Here is a 25003-nt window from a genome sequence, read left to right as displayed (position 1 = left end):
TTGACTGTCAATTCTGCTTTGCTGTGACAAGAGCTTGTTTACTGTTGAGATTTTAGTGACAGCTTTCCGCTGCAATGGTGCACGGTCGCTCACCACAGCTATTTCTCAAAATCAAAACATGTGATGAAGTTCCAACAGAGCGCTACCGCATCTTTATTAATGCAAACATATCTTGTATCATTTGGGAATTCCTGTTCCAATCTAACTCTCAACGTCCCAGAAATCTTGAAAAACAGCATAGCCCAATCAGTTCACTCCTTTTTACAATATAAATGAAAAAATGTGAGCTGACTAGCAGTCGAAATTGCTAATCAGCTCATGACGACACAATAACGACGACAGCGGTTACTTTGTTGCATTTCAGCTAAAGTGAGGCCAAGGCTTTTATAATGTGTTTTTACGCCTGGCATGTTCAATTCTAAAACTGCTTATGTGTTTGAAAAACTGAAATATAAACCACTAAAACCATAACAACTCCTATCATGTTATGTAAGAACTTGCACCATAAGTGAAAAAAGAACAACATACATGGAGTTGCACATATATGCTGAAATTGCAATGCTGAAAAACTAAAGGAACATTAAACATGAAGGCTATTGAGAAGATAGCAAAGAAGATACATTCAACATCTACAGAAATGGGAGTTATTCAAATTTGGTTGAGTTAGGTCTTCATCAACTCCCTGGCTTTTTATGAATCATGGCATCTCTCAAGTCATATTTTCCAAAATGGGAGAATCTGTTCAAGTTTGCGCCACATTAATAAGGTAAGTCATCTGATCAATATATACATGCAAGATTAATTAATTTTTTTTTTTTTTATTCTCCAGCAGGATTTCCTAAGGGACTGAACGACAAATATTGTCATATCTCATGACAATAATGTCAGCCACCTCAATATGAGAACTTCACATCCATCTTTATTCATTAGCACCCCCAGGTACTCCACTGGGCATTTTCTTTGTATTTTGATGGAATCGGGAAATTATCTACCTACTGGGTAAATGATCTATTGGGTAAATGAAGCTGCAGCATCACCCTTCTGTAAATCTGAAGCCATACCATATGCAGCGTCATCACCTGTTAAGCCAGGCTGCCATTTGTGTAAAAAAAAAGAGAGCGATCCTGTACATTCTGCACATATATTCCAACAGAACATAAACTAGTGCCACTCAAATCCTGCTGCATTAATTCAATAATAACACAACCGCATCTCAAGCTACACTATGCAGACACTCTGTCAGCACTGATGAAGATTTGCTGACATCAACATGCTGAATAATTGAAGCAACTCTTTGAATAATTCAGGTGGTTTCACAACTTGGGGAAACCTCCTACACTTTAGACGGAGTAATTAACTTTCATTTGTAGAAATAAATTAAATGGTGGAATTATGGTTAAGGTAATGTACCATGACAATACACCAACTTTTACACCGTTCATCTAAAGTATAGGAAACAATATACATTGTCATAACTAGTTTCATTCATAAGTAGTGCACTGTTCAGCTAGCCTTTAGAAGCAACCAATTTCCTGATGCATTCTGACACTTTAAAACGCATGAAATGAGTAAAACAAGGTGTGATACATTCACCTATAATGAATGCCTGCAGTATGTCACTTGGTCTTAATTCCCATTTAATCACTGCAGAGAGATGCCAATGTGTGCTTGATATCCGTACATAAATTGAAATTTTCACCGAGACTCAGAAGGCTTCTTGCAGAGCTTTACATTTTGTAGATGTGTTTAAACCCACCAGTCTCCAACTCACAGTACAAAACACTTAGATCAAGACTCGCCGGATCAATAATTTGGTGAAATGTTTGGTTTGCTTTTAATGTGGTTTTGCCTGATATTTACCTCTAATTTTTATGTGGTTTTTATTGCTATTAACAGAACATAATGAACCTTGTACTAGAGCCATTTTCTTTCCATAATGAGGCTTATGTAATGAGGTGTGCAACAGACAGAAGTTTGTTGCTTTGCCTGCTAATGATTCCCTCACATACATTCCTTCCACCTACCTGTCAAGGCTTTCAGTCTTGTACAGGAATCTGCTATATTCATCCAGCAGAGAGGCATGTGTTTGTAGAATAATAATGTTGTAGATCACCACTGCGGTCAACATTATAATCATCTTCAGCACATAGTTTATCCTCAGAAACACCGAGCAAGAGATCAGGCCCAGGATGCAACTGTAAATTAAATACTGAACAGCACAGAGGGTTTGATGGACAGAGATGGAGATTAATTCCAGCATCATGAAAATAATGAAAGCAAGAAATAGAGAAACAATGACCATTATTCTCATAAAAATTGATTTGTACACACTTACAGGGAGGTAATAATTGTTTTTGCCCGAGAAGTGTATGAGCTGCCCAGTAGGGTAAAGCAGAGTTTCATTAGAGGAGTTGTAAAGCAAAACTGGAGGTGATATGTCGTCTTCCAAAAAGAACTAGATGAAAATCAAACATTAAAACATATTATTGCTTCCTTGCAAAAGTTTTTAAAAAATAACAGACAATAAAACAGTTCATCTGTGTGCTTTTCTCGTCAGTATGTGTATAAGCAGAACAAGCCAGAATTGAGACTCGCAGGACGAAAATACAATCTTGTTAGAGGCCAATTGTGACAACCATTCAATGATGTCCATCAATGGGAACCTGCAGGTTAAAACAAGAATCGCTGTCCCACTGAGCAAAGGGTAGATAATTTGGTTCATCCGCCCTGAGCGTCTGACCCATGTCAGACGCAAAACACGATTATAATCTCTGGAATCGATTTGTGTGAAGGTCTAACCCAGGGTCTTGACACCATGCTTTATCACACAGCCAGCCCCGTCTCACGCCTCAGGCTACTGCTTCCCCCTTCATCTCAGCCTTTATGTATTTGTCTCTAGTCTCCATAAAAATAAAACGCAATTAGACACACCTATAAATTAATGAGCAATGAACAATAAACATGCTATATATTGTCTTCTTATCAGGGTTAGGAAATAAGGCCAATGTGGATAGGGGGAGTGAAAATATAGTACTCATGAATATATATTTTTAAAGGGAAATGTGCTTATTTTTTTAAAAGCTATAACAACAAAATCTGTTTATTTAAATCACGCATAAAACATTAATTCCACTCCGCTCTAATATTATTTGAGTCACACAAAAAAAGAGCGATGTGTTTAAGACTGATGCTTCATAGGGTGTGAAATCTACAAAGTGTAACTTCTTTGTTAGAACAGTACCTGCACATAAGAGCTTACCATGTTGATGACTGCCATTATGAGTATTAGAGCAGTGGTTGTCATGGTGAGAGTGATGCGAGGCCAAGGCTTGTTGGCAATAATAACTGATGACCTCAGCAGCCACATCCAAGAAGTAGATGCACTTTTATTGCAGTGCTGTAGGCACACACAAATACAAGACGGGATCAAGGGTTGGCACGCTACAGGACTTCACAGCCAAGAACAGAAGACCCCACATGCATCACAGGGATCAAAACACTTAAAGCACAGATCAAACACAACTTGTAGTTTTAAAAGTTACGGTAAATAGTGCAAGCTATACATGTGGATGAGAAAAACAACAGACTATTATTTACTGGTTTAAGTGTGAAATATAATACAATTCTTTTCACTGAATCTGACGTAAATGCTTCAGCAGCACCAATCCAAGCATTTTAAGAGACCCATAGCTTCAGAGGGCTTTTCAAGTAATTCTACCCTGCATCCATTTTCAAGAGAAGTGGAAACTGTGGCACAAAATTAGCATATGCGATTCCACTATGAAACAAAATTCAAAATCAGCAAATAGCTATTTGAATATCAACAGAATTTCCTCCTCTTTTTTTTTTTTTTTTTTGACCGGGCTGTTTGTATGTGAGAATGCTTTTTTGGGAGAAATTTCAACACTTCTTACTGCTACAGCCACTTTATAGCTTTCGCTGAACAGCCATAAGGGTTTTATTGTCTCTATATAATGTTTATTGCTAAGCTTTTTACCCATGGAATGAAACCATGTGTTTCTATCTTTTACAATCAATTGATTTACTTTTTTAACAACACTGTGAACTGCAGCTTAGTGTGATTTATTGTGGAACAGTGAGAAACCTTTTTTTCATAGGTTTGAGTAGTTCAAGGATGTACATCATATTCCAACATGCCAATAATTGCACAATGCATTACGTAGCAGACTGGTAATAACTTGAAATGTAGACCAGGTAGATGGCTTTTTGATTTCAGTGCTAAATTACACAAAATGCATCAACTACACACCAAAGAACTATAACATTAAAACCATGTTCCCAATAATGTGTTGGTCCCTATTTTGCTGCCAAAATAGCCCTAAAGTGTTGAGGCGTTAACCCATTAGATCAAATGTTTGCTGTGGTATCTGGTAAAAGGCCGTCAGCACAAGATCCCTTATGTCCTGTAAATCACAAGCTGGAGCCTCGATGGGCTGAACTTGTTTCTCCAGCTCAACTAAGTACAGACAACAATGGTTGGCTACAGGCTCAGATAGTCCTGTGTTTAATTTCCAAAGGAAATAGTGAAACAAGATTGTTAGTCCTGCTACTGATGTCCAAAAACCATTTACACCTCAAAGAATGAGACGGCAGGTAACTGAACTGGATAATAAAGAATGATGACTGGAAACCATTAAAGAATAGTCACTTACTGGCACTAACATAAACCAGGGAGTAACACAGTTTTATTGACTATTTCAATAGTTATTAAAGATCAATGCTAATAGAGGATATGATTCTTCTTCTAACAAGCAGCGTTTTTTCCTCTTCAGCACTTTGTAGGCATGTCAAAGCCTACGTGTTTGTTTTAACTGAACACAGAAAAGTGACATCACTCACCAATAGGTGTCCAATGAAACATATGAAGATGATCAAGGAGAGGATGAGGAAGGCCAATCCAAATGATATTCCTAAAACAGCCGTTCTGAAAAAGAAAAATACAGAAATTAGCTCTGTAATGACATAGACTAATAAACGTTATATAACAAATTAAAGGTCACTCACTTTGGCAGAACCAAGATCTGCACGACAAAAATGCAGAAGAAGATCAAACAAGCGCAGGTGACGTAGTATTTAAAGGCGGGCAAGGTTGTTGCTCTGTACTAAAAAGGCAACAGAAAACAAAATTAAAAACTCATTGTGTCAACAATTGTTTATCTTTTTGAGCAGCTTTTCAACTGTGTACTCAGATATCATTTTTGCAGTGACATTTTAGGCTAAATGCAGTCAAATGTAATAAAAAGGGACAATTTTTGATGCATTATGTAATTGATTTCACCCAGGCAGGGGCTGATCCCTGTTTACCTCTTTCTCCAAGGATCTGTTGTGAAAAAACAGTGATATTCTTTGAATGTCCTCAGACTTGAGCCACTGTCTAGGAAAAAAAGCCACACAAAATGCAGTTAGGCATAAAAAATAACTGGACAGAACAGAAAAGAGCCTAAAAGTACATTTTCATATAATTGATCCTTAAAAGAATTACTGTATGTGCTATATTCCGAGTTCGTTCACATTTTCTGTTTCAAATTTTCATTTCTTTCATATTCAAATTTTAGTTGACATTTTTTTCTTGATCATATTCTGGACATTTAAAAATATAGCATTTGCCTTGAAAGCATGCAGAATCCATTATCTGTACAAGTACATCTAATACAATTTTAGTATTGTAAAAAAGTTCCATGTTTTTTGTCACTCATTTCAGAATCAGAGACAAATCAAGCACAGCAACACCACTTTGGCAGAGTAGTCAGGTGCCAAGTCTTTTCTTTGGCACTACAGCGGTCTCTGTACACCTGCTCTGCCACTGAGCCACCTGGTGACGCAGGGCAGCCGCTAAGTCCTGCTGAAAAATAAAATCAGTATCTCTATAAAGGCTGTCTGGAGAAGGAAGCATTACATTCTCTAAAGTTTCCTGGTAGATGACTGCACTAACTGTAAACTTTAGGGAAAACAGAGAATATCAGCAAGAGTGGATGACATGGCACCTCAACTGGCCAAGTGTCAAACTAAAGCTCAGATATGGGAAATCTAAAGTAGAGGATGTCACTTAAAAACAGTCCACATGACTAAAAAGCATACTTATGAAGACCTATCATATGATAAAAGCAAAGTCCATATTTTTCTAGAAGGTGTAGAAACCCTGGATGTAACTCTGAAAAGAACGTTTTACGATTATAAAGTGTTCAATGAAAGTAGGGTTTTCAAAAACTCTTACTTTTGCGAATTTATTCCATCAAACGTCCTGATCATCCGTTCATTGAATTCCTCTTCAAACCGTTTCTTCTGAGATTTTGTCCTGTACAGGGAAACAGAAAGTTCCAGGAAGAAAATGTATTTTAAGCCAACACAGTCTGTGGCAACGAGGCCTTTAATGGAAATGTAGTCAACGGGCAACTTGGCATAAATATTTATCTGATAAAAGGGTAGCTTATACCTTTCCGATCTCCTCTGGAAATGATACTGCCCCTTCGGCACGTCCTTAAAACAAAGCAAGAGAGGGACAGGATAGGTTGGCATCAGCAAATGTACCACCCATCACAATAGAATTAGTTTATAATAATAATAATAATAATAAAAAGAAATACACACAGAGGTGCTAATCTTGCCATTCTCATTTGTCATGCTGTCTCTGTGGTGCAGGTTAGCAAAGGGCTTGGCTGCTCCCCACGACTCCAGGTACCGGGTCATCCTGACTGAGGCTCTCATTTTAGCTCCATCCAGTGTGTGTCTGGGCCGATAATAATGCTGTGGGCTCCAGCGCTCCACCTGAACATATATGGAAGTAATGGGATTTTAAAGCACTTTCTTGACTGCCTCGTATTACATTCATTCAGTGGAAGTCCTGTACCTTTGGGTTGATAACAAGATAAGTGATGACGCCATGTTCCTTTAGGTAAGGGTCTCTCTCTTGTCCATCTCCATCCTCAACCTTATAAGCACCATTTAGGTGTTCCAGCGTCACTGATGTGATGTGAACGCGCCTAGCAATGAATTGATGAGTCATTTGTTGATGGTAATATTTAATAATAATAATAATAATAATAGGACTATTGCAACAGAGAGAATTTGACCTATTAGAACAATCAAACTGTAAAGCTATCAGTTTATGAAACCTTTACCACTGCAAGGTTTCATCTTTTACTCACCCTGGTACACCTCCTGCCTCCATATGATTGGCCAGTGTAACGTCATGTGACCAAACATCATACTGCCATTTTTGTAGTCCAATAACACCACACAGGACATTTCCTGAATGTACGCCCACACGCATGTTGATGTCGACACCTGTAGCATCTCGTACTTTTCTGTAATGCATCAGAAATTTGTATTTAAATAGATAAATCAGAATCTATGCCCAGTTTCGCTGTTCAAAAATATTTTCCTCATAAACTTATTTCTTTAACTTTAAAATGTGGAAAACACAACTCCCTACGCACATGTGCACACAAACTGAGAAATCTACATATAAGTAGTAAAAAGCTAACTTATACATACTGACTAAAATGCAATGAAGTTTATATTTTGTTAAAATTTTGCTAAAATTGACAGAACTTATCAATATAACTTATTGTGTCTATAAAAGTTAAAGTCTTACAGTTAATTTTGTTACTGAGTGTGTAGCAACATGAACTAAAACAAAAACTGAATTTTTAAAAAAATACTCCTTTATAATACAGTTATTACAAACAACCATTTACATATCAGTTGCCGCACAAGTTCCCATCGCTGAGAAACAAAACTGCTACTGCCGGACGTTTAAAACTCCGGCCATGTGGCAAGTATGTCTTGATACGAGCCTTTATAACCATCGTTAGCTGAAAAGGTAAGGACCTCGTAGACAAGGTACAGCCAAAATAGTGCCATCTATGAGAAAGATGAACAGGAAAAGGCAAAACATACCAATAACCCCTTATGCTAGCCGTAGTAGCACTATAACCTTGCTGAAACCTCAAAAATGAACACTTTGAAAGATACAAAGATAGACAAACAGTAAAAGAGAGAGAATAAAAAAGGTGGTAAATATTACTGTTATATATCTGCCACTTACTTGATAGCTTCACACATGTCCAGGCCCATTTTCACACAGTTTTTAGCGTGGTTTGGCAAAGACTCCGGGAGGCCAGAGACACAGTAGTAACAGTCGCCAAGAATTTTGATTCGCATACATTCATTCTCCTGCATGTAGAAACACACAGAGAAGCTACTTAAAAGCGGGTCTGACTGAAAGACCTTCCAAGTGGCCTTTTAAATGTAATTTCACCAAATCACCTTTTAAAGACATTTCCGAACTTATCACATTTTCTTCACCGTTAAGTACAAGATAGGTGAAAATAAGATTTAATCATGTTAACCATAGCAAATTGAATCACTATGTGTAACTTTATATTAAATAATATCAAGGGTAATGGTATATTACAGGACATTTGGATATGTGAGAGCAGGTTAATTGACATATAACTTGTTGGTTTGAATATGAGCTTTTTTATTTAGCCTGCAGCAAAGTTGCCAAATCAGCGACGGTTAAGACGAATACAAATATTGACCAGGATTTAAGAAGGGCTTTTTACCTTTGCAATTTGATCAAATTTGCCAAACAGCTCATTCAGCATGTGCACCAGTTCTCCTGGTGAGCAGTCAGTGGCCAGGCGTGTGAATCCAACAATATCTGCATAAAGGATGCTAAAACGGAAAAAGAAATAATTCATTTTAATTAATTTCTGTTTCCCAGGAGGCAACAGTGTTTTTCCCATGAGCTAATTCAGATCCCCATTTGGCCAAACACTGTCACAACAACTATTTAGTCTTCTACAGATTTCTTCTGTTTTTTTCCTTATTGAGACAATTACATGTTTCTGATCAAGCTAATGCCAATAATAGGCAAAAATAATCTAAGTAAATACAAAAAAACACAGCTGTTAAATATTTCATTTATTGAAAGAAAAACCTGTATTTAGTCACATTATCTTTGTATGATAAAACTTGCTTGATCATTTGAAAAATACTGTCAAAAAAAACAAACAAAAAAAACACTTTTTCTGACAGCGCCATACAAATAGTAAGAACATCTACATGCCTGACGTTAGTGTGCCTCTGGACGTAGAGGTTGTGAAAGTTGTTTGTGTTCTCAGTCTGGCCAAAGTTTGGTCCCTTCAGCCTCTGAATGATCTCAGCTTTCATTACACGAGCAATGTGAGCTGGCAGTAGAGACAAAAGAAGACGTTCCTGAAGAGAGTAACACAAAGAAATACACAGAATGCACGAGTATTATTATAAAGTCAAAACAAAACCCAATGAAAACATGCTATTACAAGGATTGGCATGCCAAACATCTACTTCAGCATTACAAATGTCTTTACTGCCCTCTGTTTTGACTTAACTAACAAGAACTTCAGAAAACCCCAGCTTTTCGCTGGCTCCTTTCAAAGACTCTTCTGGACATAGAAGGTTTTTAAAGCAAAGCTAAAACGCATCAATGGATCTGAAAGCTAATACAACCCTGACTGATACTAATCTTTCCTCTGCACTATTCATAAGGCTCTGGTGGTTGTACGAGTAGTGCCTGCTGGCAAACGTTGCACAGAGTTTCGGGGTTATGAGGAATTCACACAGTGCCGCCTGGAATTTTCAGACAAAATGTATGCACTTACGATACTGCAATGCACTTTGGTTAAAAGCCTCCTGCAAACGGAATATATTATGAGTGCAGCAAGCGCTTAAAAGACAAAAAAAAAAAAAAACTGCCTCTACACAAATACTACCATCTGTCATAAACAAAGCTGCGGCCAGCACTCCAGGGCCACTGCAAAACGCTTCAGCTATGGCAGTCGTGCCCAAAGTCAGTCCTCGAGGGCTGGTGTCCCGCATATTTTAGTACTTTTCCTGGTGCAGCACAGCTAAATGGTGGGTTAACAACAGGCCTCTGCAGAACTTTGGCATGCTGATTCTTTGCTAATCAAGGAGTATTAATTACCTGTTGTCTCTTTTCAAACTCCAGCTTAATAGGGGACTTGATGCAGTTGCAGGTGTCTTGGTAGGTCTGCTTCAGTGCCAACTCCATCAGATGCTTGTGGTACGCCCCAGCCATGTTCCCACAAACAAAAATAATAACATTGGCTAAAATCTGTGGAGACATACAGGCAGAAAGACAAAGCTAAATATCAATTTCACAAAACTATGCTCAATTCAAAAAGTCTCAAAAGTCTTACGTTACACAACTTTGGAAAACTGAAAGTTTTGGATTTGTTAAGGACAGACAAGGCTTACCATGACCACAAAGTTAAGACTAAAAACAGAGTCAAATAACTCAGATGCTCTTCTAGGGCGAGGGGATGAAGAAAAGAAATTGGGCCTGGGCATGTCCAGAATTATAATTGCTGGACACAAATAAGCTGGAGGCAGTGCTGGAGATCAGGCAAAACCAACAAAACCTAGATGTGGAGATTAACAATCCACAGTCTGACAGCTTCAGAGTTAGAGTTCTCTGCTGGGGAAAAACAAGAAAAAATAAATAAAAAAGGAAAAAGAAAACTACACCTCATTATCAAATAGGTGTACTATTTCTTGTACTCCAGTTACACGAAGTAGCACAATTGCATACATTGCACACAATAGATTGCAAATAAATCATATTTTCATCTCGGTTGATATTAAATAATGCTCTAATAAAACCAACTTAAAAACACCTGTATTAATCTCTTCCAGAAGAGAATTTGGATGGAAGGATTTGATATTTTATTATACCTTGTATTAGAATCAAACAAATAAAAGCAAAACAACAAGGCTGAAGAGAATGTGGTCACATTAATGTCAATCACATTAATGTCCTTTGGTCACATGATAAATTACCCAATGGTCACTGACAAGCTGTTAATCATGAACAAAAACAAAAAAGAAAACGAACAAATAAAAACAGCAAATGAAGGCATTTTATTTTACAGAAGCTAAACTCTGCTTTAGAGGGACGAAGTGCAACTTCTCAATTCCTGAAGATAGTTACTGTCGTTAGAGAAAGTGATTAGGATGCATCTCTTTGAAGGCCTGCTGGCAGAATGTGAGGTGTCTTAATATGTGGAATAAAGAATGAACAATTTAAGAAATAAAATCCAAACATGTGAAATCAGATTACTTGATCTTTAATCAGAAAAAAATTAATTACAGTATGTAACACCAATAATTGAAACATGTTCAGTTGCCACAAGATCACAGCAGATGTGCATCTTGCAAAGAGTTTAAATATAAAATTTCAGTATATTATTATGAATAATGATGGAGGTTTAGTCATACTATTATGTTTTATATCATTGTAATGCAAGTTGTGCAATAGATGTATCATTGTTAGCACTGGTAAAGTGCCGTAGGAAGCTGGTGAAATCTCAATTTTGACAAGATTGGCCATTTAACATTGTACATCCTGGGTTATATGGTAAATGTAAGAGTACTTAAATTTACTGTGAGGAAAAATGGGCCATTAACAGTGGCAGACTATCATATCCTCATATCTTCTGTTGGTTTACATTAGGAAAAAGGGATCAGTGTAATAGTTTTTCAACCTTAATGGCTCCTGGTCAGTAGAGAATCGGGCTGGATCACGAAAAGCAGCTGCCCATAATACACAGACAGGATTCTTACTGTACTTAATTAATTTATTCCCTAAAACCTCAACATTTAGGGATCAATCAATCCATCCATCCACTGCTAGATAGAGTTAATCTTTCAGCAGTACAATAACCGCATCAAAAGGTTAGCCTTAGGAAAAATCTGTAGGTCCAGAACATCTCTGGCTTAAATTATGTTGTACCTTTCTGTCTCTGTATAGCAATATTTGAACGAACTGTAAAGAAAGTCATACATTTTCCAATATGCAAATATGGATGACATTTAAATATGTATAGTATGTACTGCTTGTTAACAGATACTACAAATAATTACAGTCCTTTTGAAATGCTCTGAAAAAAGACAAGTCTGCGGATAAACAACATTTATATCCATACTTCGACAATGTTTGTTCCAGAATGTTTCCCCTCTCACTCTATAGTTTACTATTATAACAAACTTCAAACACATTTCATCAAATTATGCTTCCATATTTTAGGCAACTTGCTTCTGAAGCACAGCATATGAGAGGAGAACCAGCTCCAGCTGGGCATGCAACCCAGGCTTCTACAATCATAACTTTGCACACACCACTCTGAAATGGGATTAACATACAACAAAACGCACAGAAAGATTTTAAAATTCTCAGATTTGAAATAAAATTACTTAACACATTCATGCAAAACACATGAGGGAGTTAGTGCATTACGTCGCTCACAGATCACTGTGTTCTGCATTCACTTTAAAGACCTGATCTGACATACACTCATTAAAGCAATATTTTTATATGGAAATCATTGCAAGTAAAACATAAAATATTTAATAGCCTTTACCACTAAAGTGTCTGTCAGATACAGTTTAAACAGTAAACGTTGTAATGAATTATTGATAGTTTTGCCACTCAGTGATTAACACAATATGCAAATGAAACATTTTTTTGTCCAACAACAGAGGTTATGACGCTAAAAGAAAAATTTAATGAACTTCAGCAGCAACCATACTAGAAATATTAGGAAGTATTTTACACCACTTTGTCTTAATAAGTTTGAGTAAAATCCTGATTTTGTTATGTTATCATATACACCACACTCTGTGTCTATATTTGTCTCAGCCATCTCTTCTAAAGAACAAAACTGAATGGTGATGTTTTAAATTAGTCTGGGTCATAATTCAATTCAGCAGTCAAAATGATCAAAACTCTAGTCTTTCATAAGGTTTTCCAAAGTTGTTCTATGAGCTTTTCCTGTTTTGTCATCAATTACAAATAATCGCCATGCCTGGCATGTAAGAGCATATCATACAGTAAACCCTTAAAAATGAGGAAAGTGAACAAGAGCAGAAAACAAGCATAACTGTGTAGTCTATCTAAAAACATGTAGTCTATCTAAAAACATGCATTATATCTAAAAACATGTATTAAATGATTATCTGAAAGTCATGTCCATAAGCAGCCGGATAAAATAAAATCCACAAAGACCCGAGAGACCTTCAGCTCTACAACTAAATGTTAACCAGGCTTCTGGTAAACAAATGTAAAACATTTTACTCAAAATTGATTCTCTCTTAAGTTGTCTGTTGTGAATAAACAACACTCAATTTGTAGAAAACATTGCATTTAGCGCTCATGTGCAGAATGTATGAAGACATCTAGCCACAAGCAGCACAATCATAGAATGACTACTGAAGTGATTATTTTCTTTATGATCATATTTTAGATCAAATCTATATTTTTAAAATCGCATGTATCATATGAACGCAATTAAAGACATACTAAATTAATAAGCAGTGCTTTACATTATATATGAATTAGTTTGTACATTTAAGTTTCAGGCACAAGGACTTAACTAAGAGACATTCACCTCTGTATTAAATCCCCTGGTTCATCAAGTCTCCAATTAGAAAAGTGAGTGTAAAGTTTAATGAACCTGACAAAGAGGAAATGTCAGCATGATTGTTTTTTTGTTTTTTTTTTTTTTTTTACCTAATAGGTCTTTGGAAATGTATTTGCAGACTAATACAACATTTAAAGTGTGGACATTCAATTAAAACCTTCTAGTGTATCAATTTTTAAATTTTATAAAATGTATTTTATTGTTTTATCCCAGAGACTCACAAAAAAAACAACTCAACACATCAGACAGTTAAATTATCAGCACCTCCAAACTATCCACAAAGCAGCAGCAAAAAAAAAAGTACAATTAAAAAAATCTGGATTTGTCCACAATTAAACTTTCTAGAAAACAAAATAACTTTGCCATCTCTACTTCAGGGCTTTATGCTAAAGTTGATATTCTTTCTTGTTTTTGGCAATATGATTAGTTTGTCATTAGGAAATATAGACAGTTTTTTTTTTACTTATTGAATAATAAAAAGAATGCAGGAAGACATTTTACCAAGTTTGAACAAAATCAGGACAGCACAGACTTTAAAATTTGTACTTAACTGAAAGTAGAATACAACTACCAAACAATTAAGTTAAATATTAAATGAAGTATAGAAAAATATTTTGCTTGTTTTAGGACCCGTTGCCAAATAGCTAAAGAAATTATATAAATTCTAAACCTCAAGATAAATGACAAAACATTGGCTTTACAAACGTGCAGTTTGGATTATTTAGCATACGATGTTCATTGATATTTATGGGTAACCAGTTTATGAACATATAAATACATTCGTTACTAAAACGACACCAATACAATCAACAACAAAAACAAAATTTACACTATTTATTTCACTCAAATCCTTGATTTATCCGCACACCTACTTCTTGCAGTTTCTGTGTTTCATAGAAATGTTGTAATTCACAGAAAATTATAACGTCTTTGTTCTGCATGGTAAGCTTAAATGACTTGAAATGTGGTACGCGCTGCCTTGACAAATCCTTTCCATGTCTGATCATTTTCCACTAACCTCCAGCACACCTATAAGCTTCCTGAATATCGAACACACAAGAAGCCAAACTGTGTGGAAGAAGACGACCTTTAAATTGAGCTAAAAAAGTAGATTTTTTTTCTGTTACTTGCCATGCTAAATTTAGCTTAAAGGTCACATACCCTTGTTAAAATATAAGCTAGAGTTACAAATTGTAAAATAGAAATATAAATTTTGCGACCTGGATCAAGAGACAAAAACTCACGTATTTTAATCTATGCACAATTGTAATGAGTTAGGTTATGGTTTGTATTATGCCCAGTTAGAGGTGGAAAGGTTTCTGTATTTCTGCAGAAAATATCTAGTGGTATACAAAAGTACCAAATAAATATCCCACCATTTTATACCTCAACATATTTGACCAGGTATGCAGAATACCACTTTATTTTCTCAGATCGTATATCAAGTACAGATCTTTAGCAATTCACAAAGTAGACCAAGAACAGTTTTTAGCATCGTGCCAAAATATTATTACATTTTGCTAAATTATTATCCTAATCGCCACGTTAAGCTGCATAGTTGCAGGGGGAGGCGTTTACACTGGCAGGCAATGATTATTTATTTCAACCCGTGTTGTCATGTTTGTTCGAATTCAGCTGTTTCATACATTAATCCAAAAATATATACATTTGGTTGCTACTTCTACTAATAAATAAGTTATATCAGCTCCTTAAATGGAAACTTCTATGTTCTGTTAATCAATACCTGGTGGTGAGCAGCTCACCTGCCAAACTACTGCCTCCATGTGATCAGCTGTTGTGGACAAGCAGACGCTCAGCACAATGGTGTGAGAGGCAGAGGTCAGGACGCTGGCGATGATGGCTTCCCGCATGGAGAACGGTAGCATGGTGTAAACCACAAACACAATGAACAGGAAGAAGGATACCTACAGAGAAAAAAAAAGAAAAAGAGACTTACTTATATCACCTCAAAGCAGTGGAAATAAAATAGAAAAGGGGAAAATGAGAGACTGTTAAAGTAGAAAATAGAAAATGTGGACAACATCTTAAAAAGTAGGCATTACTAAAAAAAAAAAAGTAGTACAATAATAATTCAGGAATATGAATATATAAATATATTGAAAAGAGGCATTCTGCACCTGTAATGTAACACTTTCTACTGCAGGGTTAAAGTTGTTGTGCTGCATGACAAGAAAGAAGCCAGTGTTCTCACAGGCTGCAGCTTGTCTCTTAACCTTTCATGGCTTATTTGCCAGGCCAGTGGGGAAGCAGCAATGCAAAGTGGGGCTCAGTGACATGCAGAGAGTTCAGCAAAGAATAAGAGCACTGAGGAGAGAGGCTGAGAAAGCACCTAAAGGTCTCTTAAATATAAAAATAAAGGTAAATATGGTCTCTTAAATTTGAAACAGCAAAAACTGGAAATGAGGATGATTGCATAATTAACCAAAATACATATTTAAGTATGCTTACAGCTTTGAAGGGCGTAATATATTCTCAGAAAGTGCATGCCGTCATATTCTGCTGCTGTTGATTATCCAAAGTATTATACATTGTTGTTTTTTTTATTTATTTATTTTTTTAATAGGTGATACTGCCAACTTCTAAGGTGGACAGACAAAAACTAGTACTATAATGAGAGGAGCCGTAATGGATTTCCCTCTTTGAAAGTCAACTTTCTTTTTGTTAAATAACTGCACAAAACTGTTCTACTAGCGCATCTTTCTGCACAATAATCAATCACACAATTACAAAAATAGGGAGAGCAATTTTAAGATCACCCCAACAAATGTGAACTGCTTTCATGTTAGCCAGATGACTAACAGTAAATGCACGATGACTCTGGTCAAACATAGACGATGTTTATACAGGCAAGTAATGCAATACTCATGTAATGCAGTAGTATTGCACTTGGAGGAACTGACTGGAACATATAAAGGTAACTAAAGACAAAATAAGGTCACTTTAACACAACACAAATAGTTAGGAAAACACATTTTCATACTGGTCAGTAGGTATATGTGTAAAATACACAAATAAAAACACAATTCAAGTTTACGGAGCCTGGAAAATAAACAATATGGCAGCTTTATTTCTCAGTTATGCTCTACAAAATTTGTAGTATTGTTATCCTTCACATGGTATTCTAAAACTGATTAAGCTTTGCAAACAATATTATTCAAAACTACAATTATTGCGCAAATACTGAAGGCAGCAGAAGACATTAGCTCATATTTTACCATTAACTGTTTTTACAGATGCATTAGAAAAAAGGTTCATTTGAATATGTTGTAAATTGATGGATGAGATGGGGTGCAATTACATTCTCCATAAGAAAAACATTGTTTTTAAACCACCACTTAAGATTGTTGTGCATTTTTGGAATAGAGAGGATTATATGAACAATTTAATGTTTCAAATGTTGAATGTTAAGTTTATATTAAGGATAAAATGTCCAATTTCTATGGTTTTCTATGAGGAGAGTAAAAAAAAGAAAAATTCCATCCACACTACATAACAAATGTTGGTGCACAAATTTTGACACAACCAATTCGCTTAGCTCTTATTTCCACATGAAGTTCATTAAACAGATATTAAGTCAAGTAAAGGTGTAATAATTTAAACCTCACAAGAGAAGGGAGCTGCTAATTGTTGCAAACTATCGTCTCACTCAGGAACATAATTTGTTTTGAGTCCAAAAAGCCTTTTGCTGAAATAATGTTAAAACCAATGCTGCTAACTCCATCATGAAAAGTGCACCAAGAATAATTGAGAGGTTATGAGGCAAAATATTCAGTTACACAGACATAATGGCTGACTGACTGCAGGGTGGTTAGAAGACTCAAAGCACATAGTGACCTTCTCCTGGGATAATTATGTGAATAAGAAATCTTGTGGTCTATCATAGTACAGTCAACATTGAGCTTACCCCGTGAATTATTTCCTTCCTAATGACACTGAAGACAGTCAATAAAACTAATTATGGAGACAGAGTGTCTTACATCAGGCTTTTAGTCTGTGATTAGTTTACAAGTGAGATTATAAATCTAACCTGTAAGTGTGGAAGCCTGTGAGATCAGGTGCTGACTCCCTGCCTGCTATTTAATACCAAAGTAGACAGATGCTCATTTCATCTTCAACCACTCTCACATAGCCGGGGTAAAAAGACAGATCTACTGATTTACCCTGAAGATGTGGGAATAAATTGAGTGGATGAAAAACAATCTGCCAGATTGGCTGGTTTGTAATTTCCGCCATCAGTCTTTGCATGGTAATCTCCAAAATAAATTAGGCATAGAAACAAAATTAGTCTCCATCTTTTACATTAAATCTCATATTTACACGCCGTCTCAGTTGCTCTTGTTTGATTCGTCCCCAAGCCCTCTTACCTCCTCGGCTGTCTTTCCCATCACTGGTTTGTTTCCTTCTGCTGCCTACCCACTTCTTTGCTGCTCAAATCTGACAGGGACTTTCCAAGACCAAAACCTCTGTCTGTTAAATCTTAATGAGACTGGCTGTATACCAAGTGTGTGTATGTGTGTATCTGGCACATGTATCAAAGAGAGACAGAGGAGAAAAAGGAAGTGATGAGGCAGGATCTAGACATGTCTCAGAGAGGGGTAGAGGCTGGACCACACAGATAAGCTCTTCTCCTAACCATTAGGGGATAGAAGAGCTTTGTAGAGCGAGAAGAAGTAACCAATTGATTTCAGGTTCCAAGATGGAAAATGGCCTACACAAAGTAACGTTTGGAGGGGAAGCATGAGCAGAACACCACTAAGGACATATCTGGTTATCCACTCCTGTAGTATCTGTTGTTCTTCAGTGTGCTTTACTATGAGTAAAAAGTTTCTTTTGGTTAATGCTTTCACAACCTGTTAGCTTTAGGGGTTAGAAATACAATGTTTCCCCCCAATTCAAACAGTTCTTCACTCCTCAATGGAGTCTCAGCTCAGCAGATGTGGCAGTGAAAATCTGTTTGATTTTTTTAATAAAGATAGAAATCAAAATAAAAAAAGGAAAAGTGCAGAGATGAAAGGGCCCTAAAATAAGACCTTAAAGATGGCCCAGTCCTTTCACTTCTACATAGATACATGACAAATGATTTGTTTTATTATACTGACTAGTACACCTTAAAGGGAGGCCTGAAGCCCAGCTTCAGCTATTGGCAAAGAGCATGTATGTATTATTTAAATCTTTTTCATTACAGGCTGAACAGATGTGACGCACATTATTTTCAACGATACATGAATAAGGTCTTCTGGTCTCATCTGTGGATAATTACAATAATGAATACTGCGTACTGAGATGGAGTGGCATGAAAAGGCTAATGAGTCATTTCCCTTAACCTATCCAGTTTCAACAACTGAGTAAAAGAGAAAAAAAAGACTGCAGTCCCTACAAAAACATTCTGTCCATTGAAAAATGGTAATTAACACTTAAAGAAGCTGCAGAGGAGAGCAGAAGTAGCATAATGGCTTAACATCTGAGGTGAGCACAAGAAAGTAATGAATGGAGAGGTGTGTGAATCAGAGCATCTTTAGTCTTTGTGATCAATGAGTCCACATCAGACATCTGTCTTGCTAAGTACTGCTAAACGAGAACAGCTTTCACATGATGAAGACCTAATGTACTGTGGTTTTCTTCATTGAGCTCTGAATGCGTGTGGTTGGAGGGTCTGATGAATCTGGTATATTGCCATATTTAATTCCTAATAGCCTCCAAATTTAATGGAAAGTATAGTGCACATTGCACTTAGGTACAGTACATACACTGTCTATACTGTACAAAACTCATGGAAATTGCAACTAAATTACTATATTAAGAGGAAATAAAGAGGCTCTGCAACATTTCGTTGGTAAAAACGAGCATTTACTCTGCACACATAGACATATCCGTGTGTCACACTGTTGATTTTGTATGTTTTGTGTAAAATTCCTTCTACAAAATAAATGATGCACACTGAAGACATATACATACTAATAAACTTAATTTCCATTTAAACAGACCTTGTGGAATTTCATAATACCAAGAGGCCATTGTGCCACATCCCCTAGTCACTTGAAAAATGAACTTATCAAAGGGTTGAAGTGTGTATTTTATTACATGTGTTCATTTGGATTTAACTGTTTTAATCTGTGTACTTTTAATTTGAAATACGTTTATAAGTTCTTTGTGTTTCTATGCGCTGAGTAAATCACCCATGAATTACCAAGACATGGCTACCTAATTGGCCAACGATAGCTAGATAGAATACAGCCGGTTAACAAAAGACCAATGGGCAGATGGCAAGGCACATCTGCCACAGACTCAAGCATGCCAGCTTCAGCAGGCCAGTAACAGCAGAGGACAAGAAAGCCCCAGTGCCAGAGCAGAGAGTGCAGCTGCTGCAGCAGCAGGAGCAAAGGTATTTAGCTACAGCAGGAGGAAAATTATCAACTTTTGGAAGAATGTAGGAATCTCTACACACAGCCTGCAATGCAAACATTTATCTATATTTGCCAGAAGAGTTACTGGTTGAGCTCTCCCTCCACCAGAATGCCATATTACATATGATGCCAAAGCAGTGACAGGATGGTCAAACATCATGAGGACCCTTCTGCCCCTTACCTGGACATGATTTTAGCTTGGACTTCCAATTTCTACAGCAGCAGCGATACGTTGAATGGTTTGTGGTTTGGGGCTGACTCCAGCCCCGGGAATAATGCTTAAAATGAACTATTGAAAACATTTAATTTGAAATAAAACACAGCCCAAATGCTAGCTCACATAAACCCAACCCTGCCCCAAGATAACACCACTCCCTCAGCAGCCTCCTGTCAATGAGCCAAGAATTCACTTACAAGTATACTGAATATGTCTGTGATGCTAAATCAACTGCTAAGGCGATGAAAACATTGGGTGATGTAGCCAAATAAAGAAAGATAAAGATCCAAAATTAATTTTCTCTTGTGCCCTTGTCATGGGTTTCCTAAGGAGCGTCTGTCCATTTCTGGTTTTATCACAAAATGCTTTGCTAACACAACAAATATCAACAATTTAGCTTCTCTTTAGGGCAATAATTCCTTCTTCAACCTACCACTTTTGCAAGTGGTCCACTCTTTATTAATAGTCACGTTAACAAAACTATTCATAAACAACCATTTCTTACCTGATCCCATGGACATACGATTCCACCAGAAAACATGAAAAGGTAGCCCATTGCAACCAAGCAAGCCCAGATGACCAAGGAAAAAACTCGCAAAAGCTTCTTGAAGACAGACTCAATGCAGACGAGCACAAACACCGTCAGGAATATAGCCAGTGCTGTGGGCACGGTGATTACAAAGGCCACATGGTCTGCGATGCTCTGAAAAGGAAAGTGTGAAGATGAAAATCAGAAACGGGATCATAAAATGTTTGAACATAAGACTTAGAAGAAGTATATATAATTATTGAATAACTGAAGAAATCCATTTGTGAACGAGCGCTACAAAAAGTACATTTGGAACAAGTGTAGGTACTGCAGGTTATAGCCAGAAATAAAATGTTCACATTTCTAAAAGTAGACATATATTATTGGGAATCTGAAAAGAAAATGGGGATGGGAATATAAAATATGGCATTCAAAATAAATTCATATAAGGATTCAGGAAAATTTCTAACATAATGCAAAGACAAATGGTACATATTGTTTGCTTTGTTCCTTAAAACAGTTGCTCATCACACAATTTTAGCATAGGTAATGTATGTAGCTGTATTTTAAAAAAGGTAAAACTATACTTAGCTAAATGTATAAAAGATTTTTTTGAAAAGAGTCATTCGAAAGAAACAATCCAGTGAAATAAAAAGAGGGAAAGCCATGCTGGGGTAATATCTTGCATGTTCAGGCTACATTCATAATTTACTGCTACAGCCTGCCTGCAACACACTTGGATATGTAAAATGTGATAAAAATTTTAGGAATTCCATCCAGTTAAACCTGCAGGAACGGCACAGTGAGATGGGATGCTTGTGCAATGTTTCTGCTATATTTCATCAGTCCTTCACCATTCCTGTCATGGGGAATGGAAAAGGGGTCATGATAAGGTCAAAGCACTGGAGTGTCAAGTCTTTTTGGCTTTATCACTTCAACATATGTGGGCATTTATTTTAGAAATGCAATTTTCAAAGTCTGACTTAAATTTTGAAGAGCTTCAATTGTTGTTTTGTCAGTTTTTATTTTTTCTCCTGAAGGTTATCAAGACATTTAAGACTATTTTAATTTACTTGACTCACTGATACAGATTCAATTGTTCATTTTTACATTAGAAATGTCCAGTCTGACCATTATCCTGAAAACAACAATCAACAATCCTCCTGCTCACATTTTTCTGACCCAGTCTCCTCTCCAAGCCATTCTATTTCCTTTTCTCATGTACAGTCAAAACGCTGGGACATGAGAGGACGGCTGTGGTTAAAAAAGAGCCACACAGAGTTTGTCTTGCCCAAAGCGAGCCTTTAAACAGCAAAGGATTTAGGTCAGCCACACAGAACGATGGAGGGATGAAGGGATAAAAATGAATGCCACAAAAAGAAATAAGGAGGTGAGAGATGGCATGGGATTCAAAAATAAAAGAGGATAAGGGGAAAATAATACACCAGAGCAGCCATGCTTTTTGCATGGTTATGCAGAAACACATAATTTAACCTGAGTTAATAAATTCTATTTGTTTCTGCAAGAATCCTGCTTTTAAGAGAAGATCAACATGTTAACTAGAATAGCAGTTTCTCACCATATAACAAACCTACAGCTGTTATCAAAAACAACGTCAGCTTTAATGTAAAAACACGCACAAATGATTGACTCTATTAAGGTTGTGCCTCAGGTCAAAAGAATAAGCAGTCCTATTTAGCCACTCAACTATTAACAGTGAGCAAATCAATTTAAACAGTGTTAATCTTTTCAGAACGGACTAACAGTTTTAATGTGCAAGTTATTTCTTGTCACTGTGTACCATTGAGTTATAAAGTTAAAAATGGCAAAAGACTGGCTTGATCTGAACAACATTTTATGTTGCCAGAAGTGGAATACAATCTTTCAGCTCATATTGGGTTAGAGGTACAGGTATTTTGAGATGTAATCAATAATATATATATATATATATATATATATATATATATATCCATCCATCCATCCATCCATTTTCTGTTCACCCTTTGTCCCTAATGGGGTCGGGAGGGTTGCTGGTGCCTATCTCCAGCTACGTTCCAGGCGGGAGGCGGGGTACACCCTGGACAGGCCGCCAGTCTGTCGCAGGGCAACACAAAGACATACAGAACAAACAACCATGCACACACACACACTCACACCTAGGGAGAATTTAGATAGACCAATTAACCTAACAGTCATGTTTTTGGACTGTGGGAGGAAGCCGGAGTACCCGGAGAGAACCCACGCATGCACAGGGAGAACATGCAAACTCCATGCAGAAAGACCCCGGCCGGGAATCGAACCCAGGACCTTCTTGCTGCAAGGCAACAGTGCCACCAACTGCGCCACTGTGCAGCCCATATATATATATATATATATATATATATATATATATATATATATATATATATATATATATATATATATATATATATATATTTATTTATTTTTTTCCCCAAATCAAACAATTCAGAGGTAGATTAATAATAACAACAACAACAATAATAGTAATAATAATAATAATAATAATAATAATAATAATGAATAAAGACTCCTGTTAAATTGATTGATTTTTGCATGTTTAGCCAGAATATTCAATAGTTCCCATCAAATTGTCATGCTTTAGTGGATTTAGCACTATACAATACAAGTGTCTGTCGCCTCTTTGTTTACCTCGGTGTTTAACAATACGTTTCAGACAAATCCTTTCCTAACAGTAAAATCAATCAAAAAGGGTGTTTTTAAAAAGCAAGTACTGAAATCCACAAAAATAAAAGTTCACAGGAAAGAAAATTTAATCAATTCAAAGGAAAATTTTAATCATTTTTCTACTGTAATCTGACACATGATGCAGATAGCTTGGCTGCCACTGCACTGAATTTTAAAGGCTTTTGACTGAGGGAGGAATAAGGGGACAGAGCAAAACGGATCACTTTGTAGTTGAGTCAACCATAGGCTTATACAATAACTAAGCCCCTTATCCTCTCCTTTCACTTCACATTAGTGCTGCGATGAAGAGAACATGCTGTGAGAGTCTGATTGCGGATGGGCACAGGTACTGTACCAGTATGTGCACATTTGTAGGTTCCAGGTTGGCTGTCTGATTCCAGTCAACTTTGAATTGTACCGTTTGTGTTTTTCGGGACATTTAAAGACCTGTTATTATTGTTTGTACCATCACATCCTTTGTTGATCCTGCTAAAATGTCTTACGAGATCAAAATCTCTTTTTCCAAGAGAAATTTAGTGTCAGGGCAGCAGAACTACGACAAAGATGAATCCAATATCATTTAACATCAAATTAAAAAGAAAAATGCCACATAAGCTGCAAAACCTGCGTGTGGCCCCAGATTGTTGCTCATTTATAAGTGTTTCACTTGCATAATATATGTGCATGTGTATATCAATGTGTGTGTTTTGTGAGTGAGCAGCTTACCAGCCCTGAAGCAAAAAACACAGTCAGCAGAGCCAGGCAGGCTCCCATCACTATGAGAAGTAAAAACACAATGAGAGGATGCTGCTGGCTCATACAGTAGTAGGATTCATATAACCAGTCCGGGGACCTGTTCCTCCTCTCCTCACTGCCTCCTCCTTTATCCACTCCACCAGACACCCCTGCACGGTCAATTAAATACTGTTTCCTCTTCATCGCCTCTTGCCACATAGATCTCGGAGCCGAGAGAGTTGAAAAAGAGGCAGGGAAACCTGAAGAAGAGGAGGTGGTCACTGCTGAGGTGTTAGTAGTTTCCACCACAGAGGAGGAGCAGTTTCTGTTCCGTTCTTGTCTCATGCCGTTTTCTCGGTCTGGGAACCTGTAGTGAGAACTCCTGAGCTCCAGTTTGTTGTTCGTTTCTCTCTCCACCTCCTCTCTCAAGTCCTTTAGTCGGAGACAAGTGAAAGATGAGGGTGAGTCTGAGTCAGAGGCAGTGTGTGCTGGCCGGAAAGGTGGCAAGAATGCACCGAGGGTAAAGCGCAGCATCCTCCTCCTTCTCCCCTTTCCAACATGTTGGGGTGGAAAATGAAGTGAAGCGCAGCCAGAGTGCTCTTTAGATAGAGAGAGAGGGAGAAAGAGAGAGAGAGAGGGAAAGAGAAAAGTGGGAGGGGAGGGAGAGAAGACTAAGAGAGAAGGGAGGGGAAAAATAAGATGCATTATTATAGAGAAGTCAGCCAGTGAAAATGATAAAAGAAAACAAAGCATCCAAACAATAAAACTTCCGAACAGCACATCATGTAGCATTATTTTTGTTCATGTCTGAGGGGAAAAAAAATCAAGAAAAGCAAATCTAAGCTTTGAGCTAAATCCCAAATGACAGTTTGCTCTCAAAGTTAGA

General features: G+C 36.9%; 1 protein-coding gene across 3 annotated transcripts in view; it reads right to left on the bottom strand.

Annotated features, from left to right (window-relative positions):
- adcy2a (adenylate cyclase 2a) overlaps positions 1-24703 on the bottom strand; it is a 33591-nt gene extending 8888 nt beyond the window's left edge. For 2 of the 3 annotated variants that reach the window (XR_003594909.1, XM_028012635.1), the window contains exons 1-18: positions 24109-24703; positions 20653-20850; positions 15269-15430; positions 9992-10141; positions 9095-9243; positions 8589-8700; positions 8069-8196; positions 7167-7325; positions 6869-7001; positions 6610-6786; positions 6455-6498; positions 6236-6316; positions 5326-5395; positions 5026-5123; positions 4861-4945; positions 3260-3397; positions 2336-2455; positions 2025-2209 (exon numbers count right to left, since the gene is read on the bottom strand). Coding sequence is in view for 2 of the 3 variants with exons in the window: in XM_028012635.1 (XP_027868436.1) it covers positions 2025-2209; positions 2336-2455; positions 3260-3397; positions 4861-4945; positions 5026-5123; positions 5326-5395; positions 6236-6316; positions 6455-6498; positions 6610-6786; positions 6869-7001; positions 7167-7325; positions 8069-8196; positions 8589-8700; positions 9095-9243; positions 9992-10141; positions 15269-15430; positions 20653-20850; positions 24109-24651 (2732 nt within the window). In the remaining variant the exon portion in view is untranslated. The remainder of the gene's footprint in view (positions 1-2024; positions 2210-2335; positions 2456-3259; positions 3398-4860; positions 4946-5025; positions 5124-5325; positions 5396-6235; positions 6317-6454; positions 6499-6609; positions 6787-6868; positions 7002-7166; positions 7326-8068; positions 8197-8588; positions 8701-9094; positions 9244-9991; positions 10142-15268; positions 15431-20652; positions 20851-24108) is intronic. The other variant, XM_028012636.1, reaches the window with a different exon arrangement.
- Positions 24704-25003: the final 300 nt, after the last annotated feature.

This window comes from Xiphophorus couchianus, chromosome 3, assembly GCF_001444195.1.
Source record: "Xiphophorus couchianus chromosome 3, X_couchianus-1.0, whole genome shotgun sequence".
NCBI lineage: Eukaryota > Metazoa > Chordata > Actinopteri > Cyprinodontiformes > Poeciliidae > Xiphophorus > Xiphophorus couchianus.
Note: the sequence above shows the minus strand (reverse complement) of the source record. Positions and strands in the feature narration are given on the sequence as shown.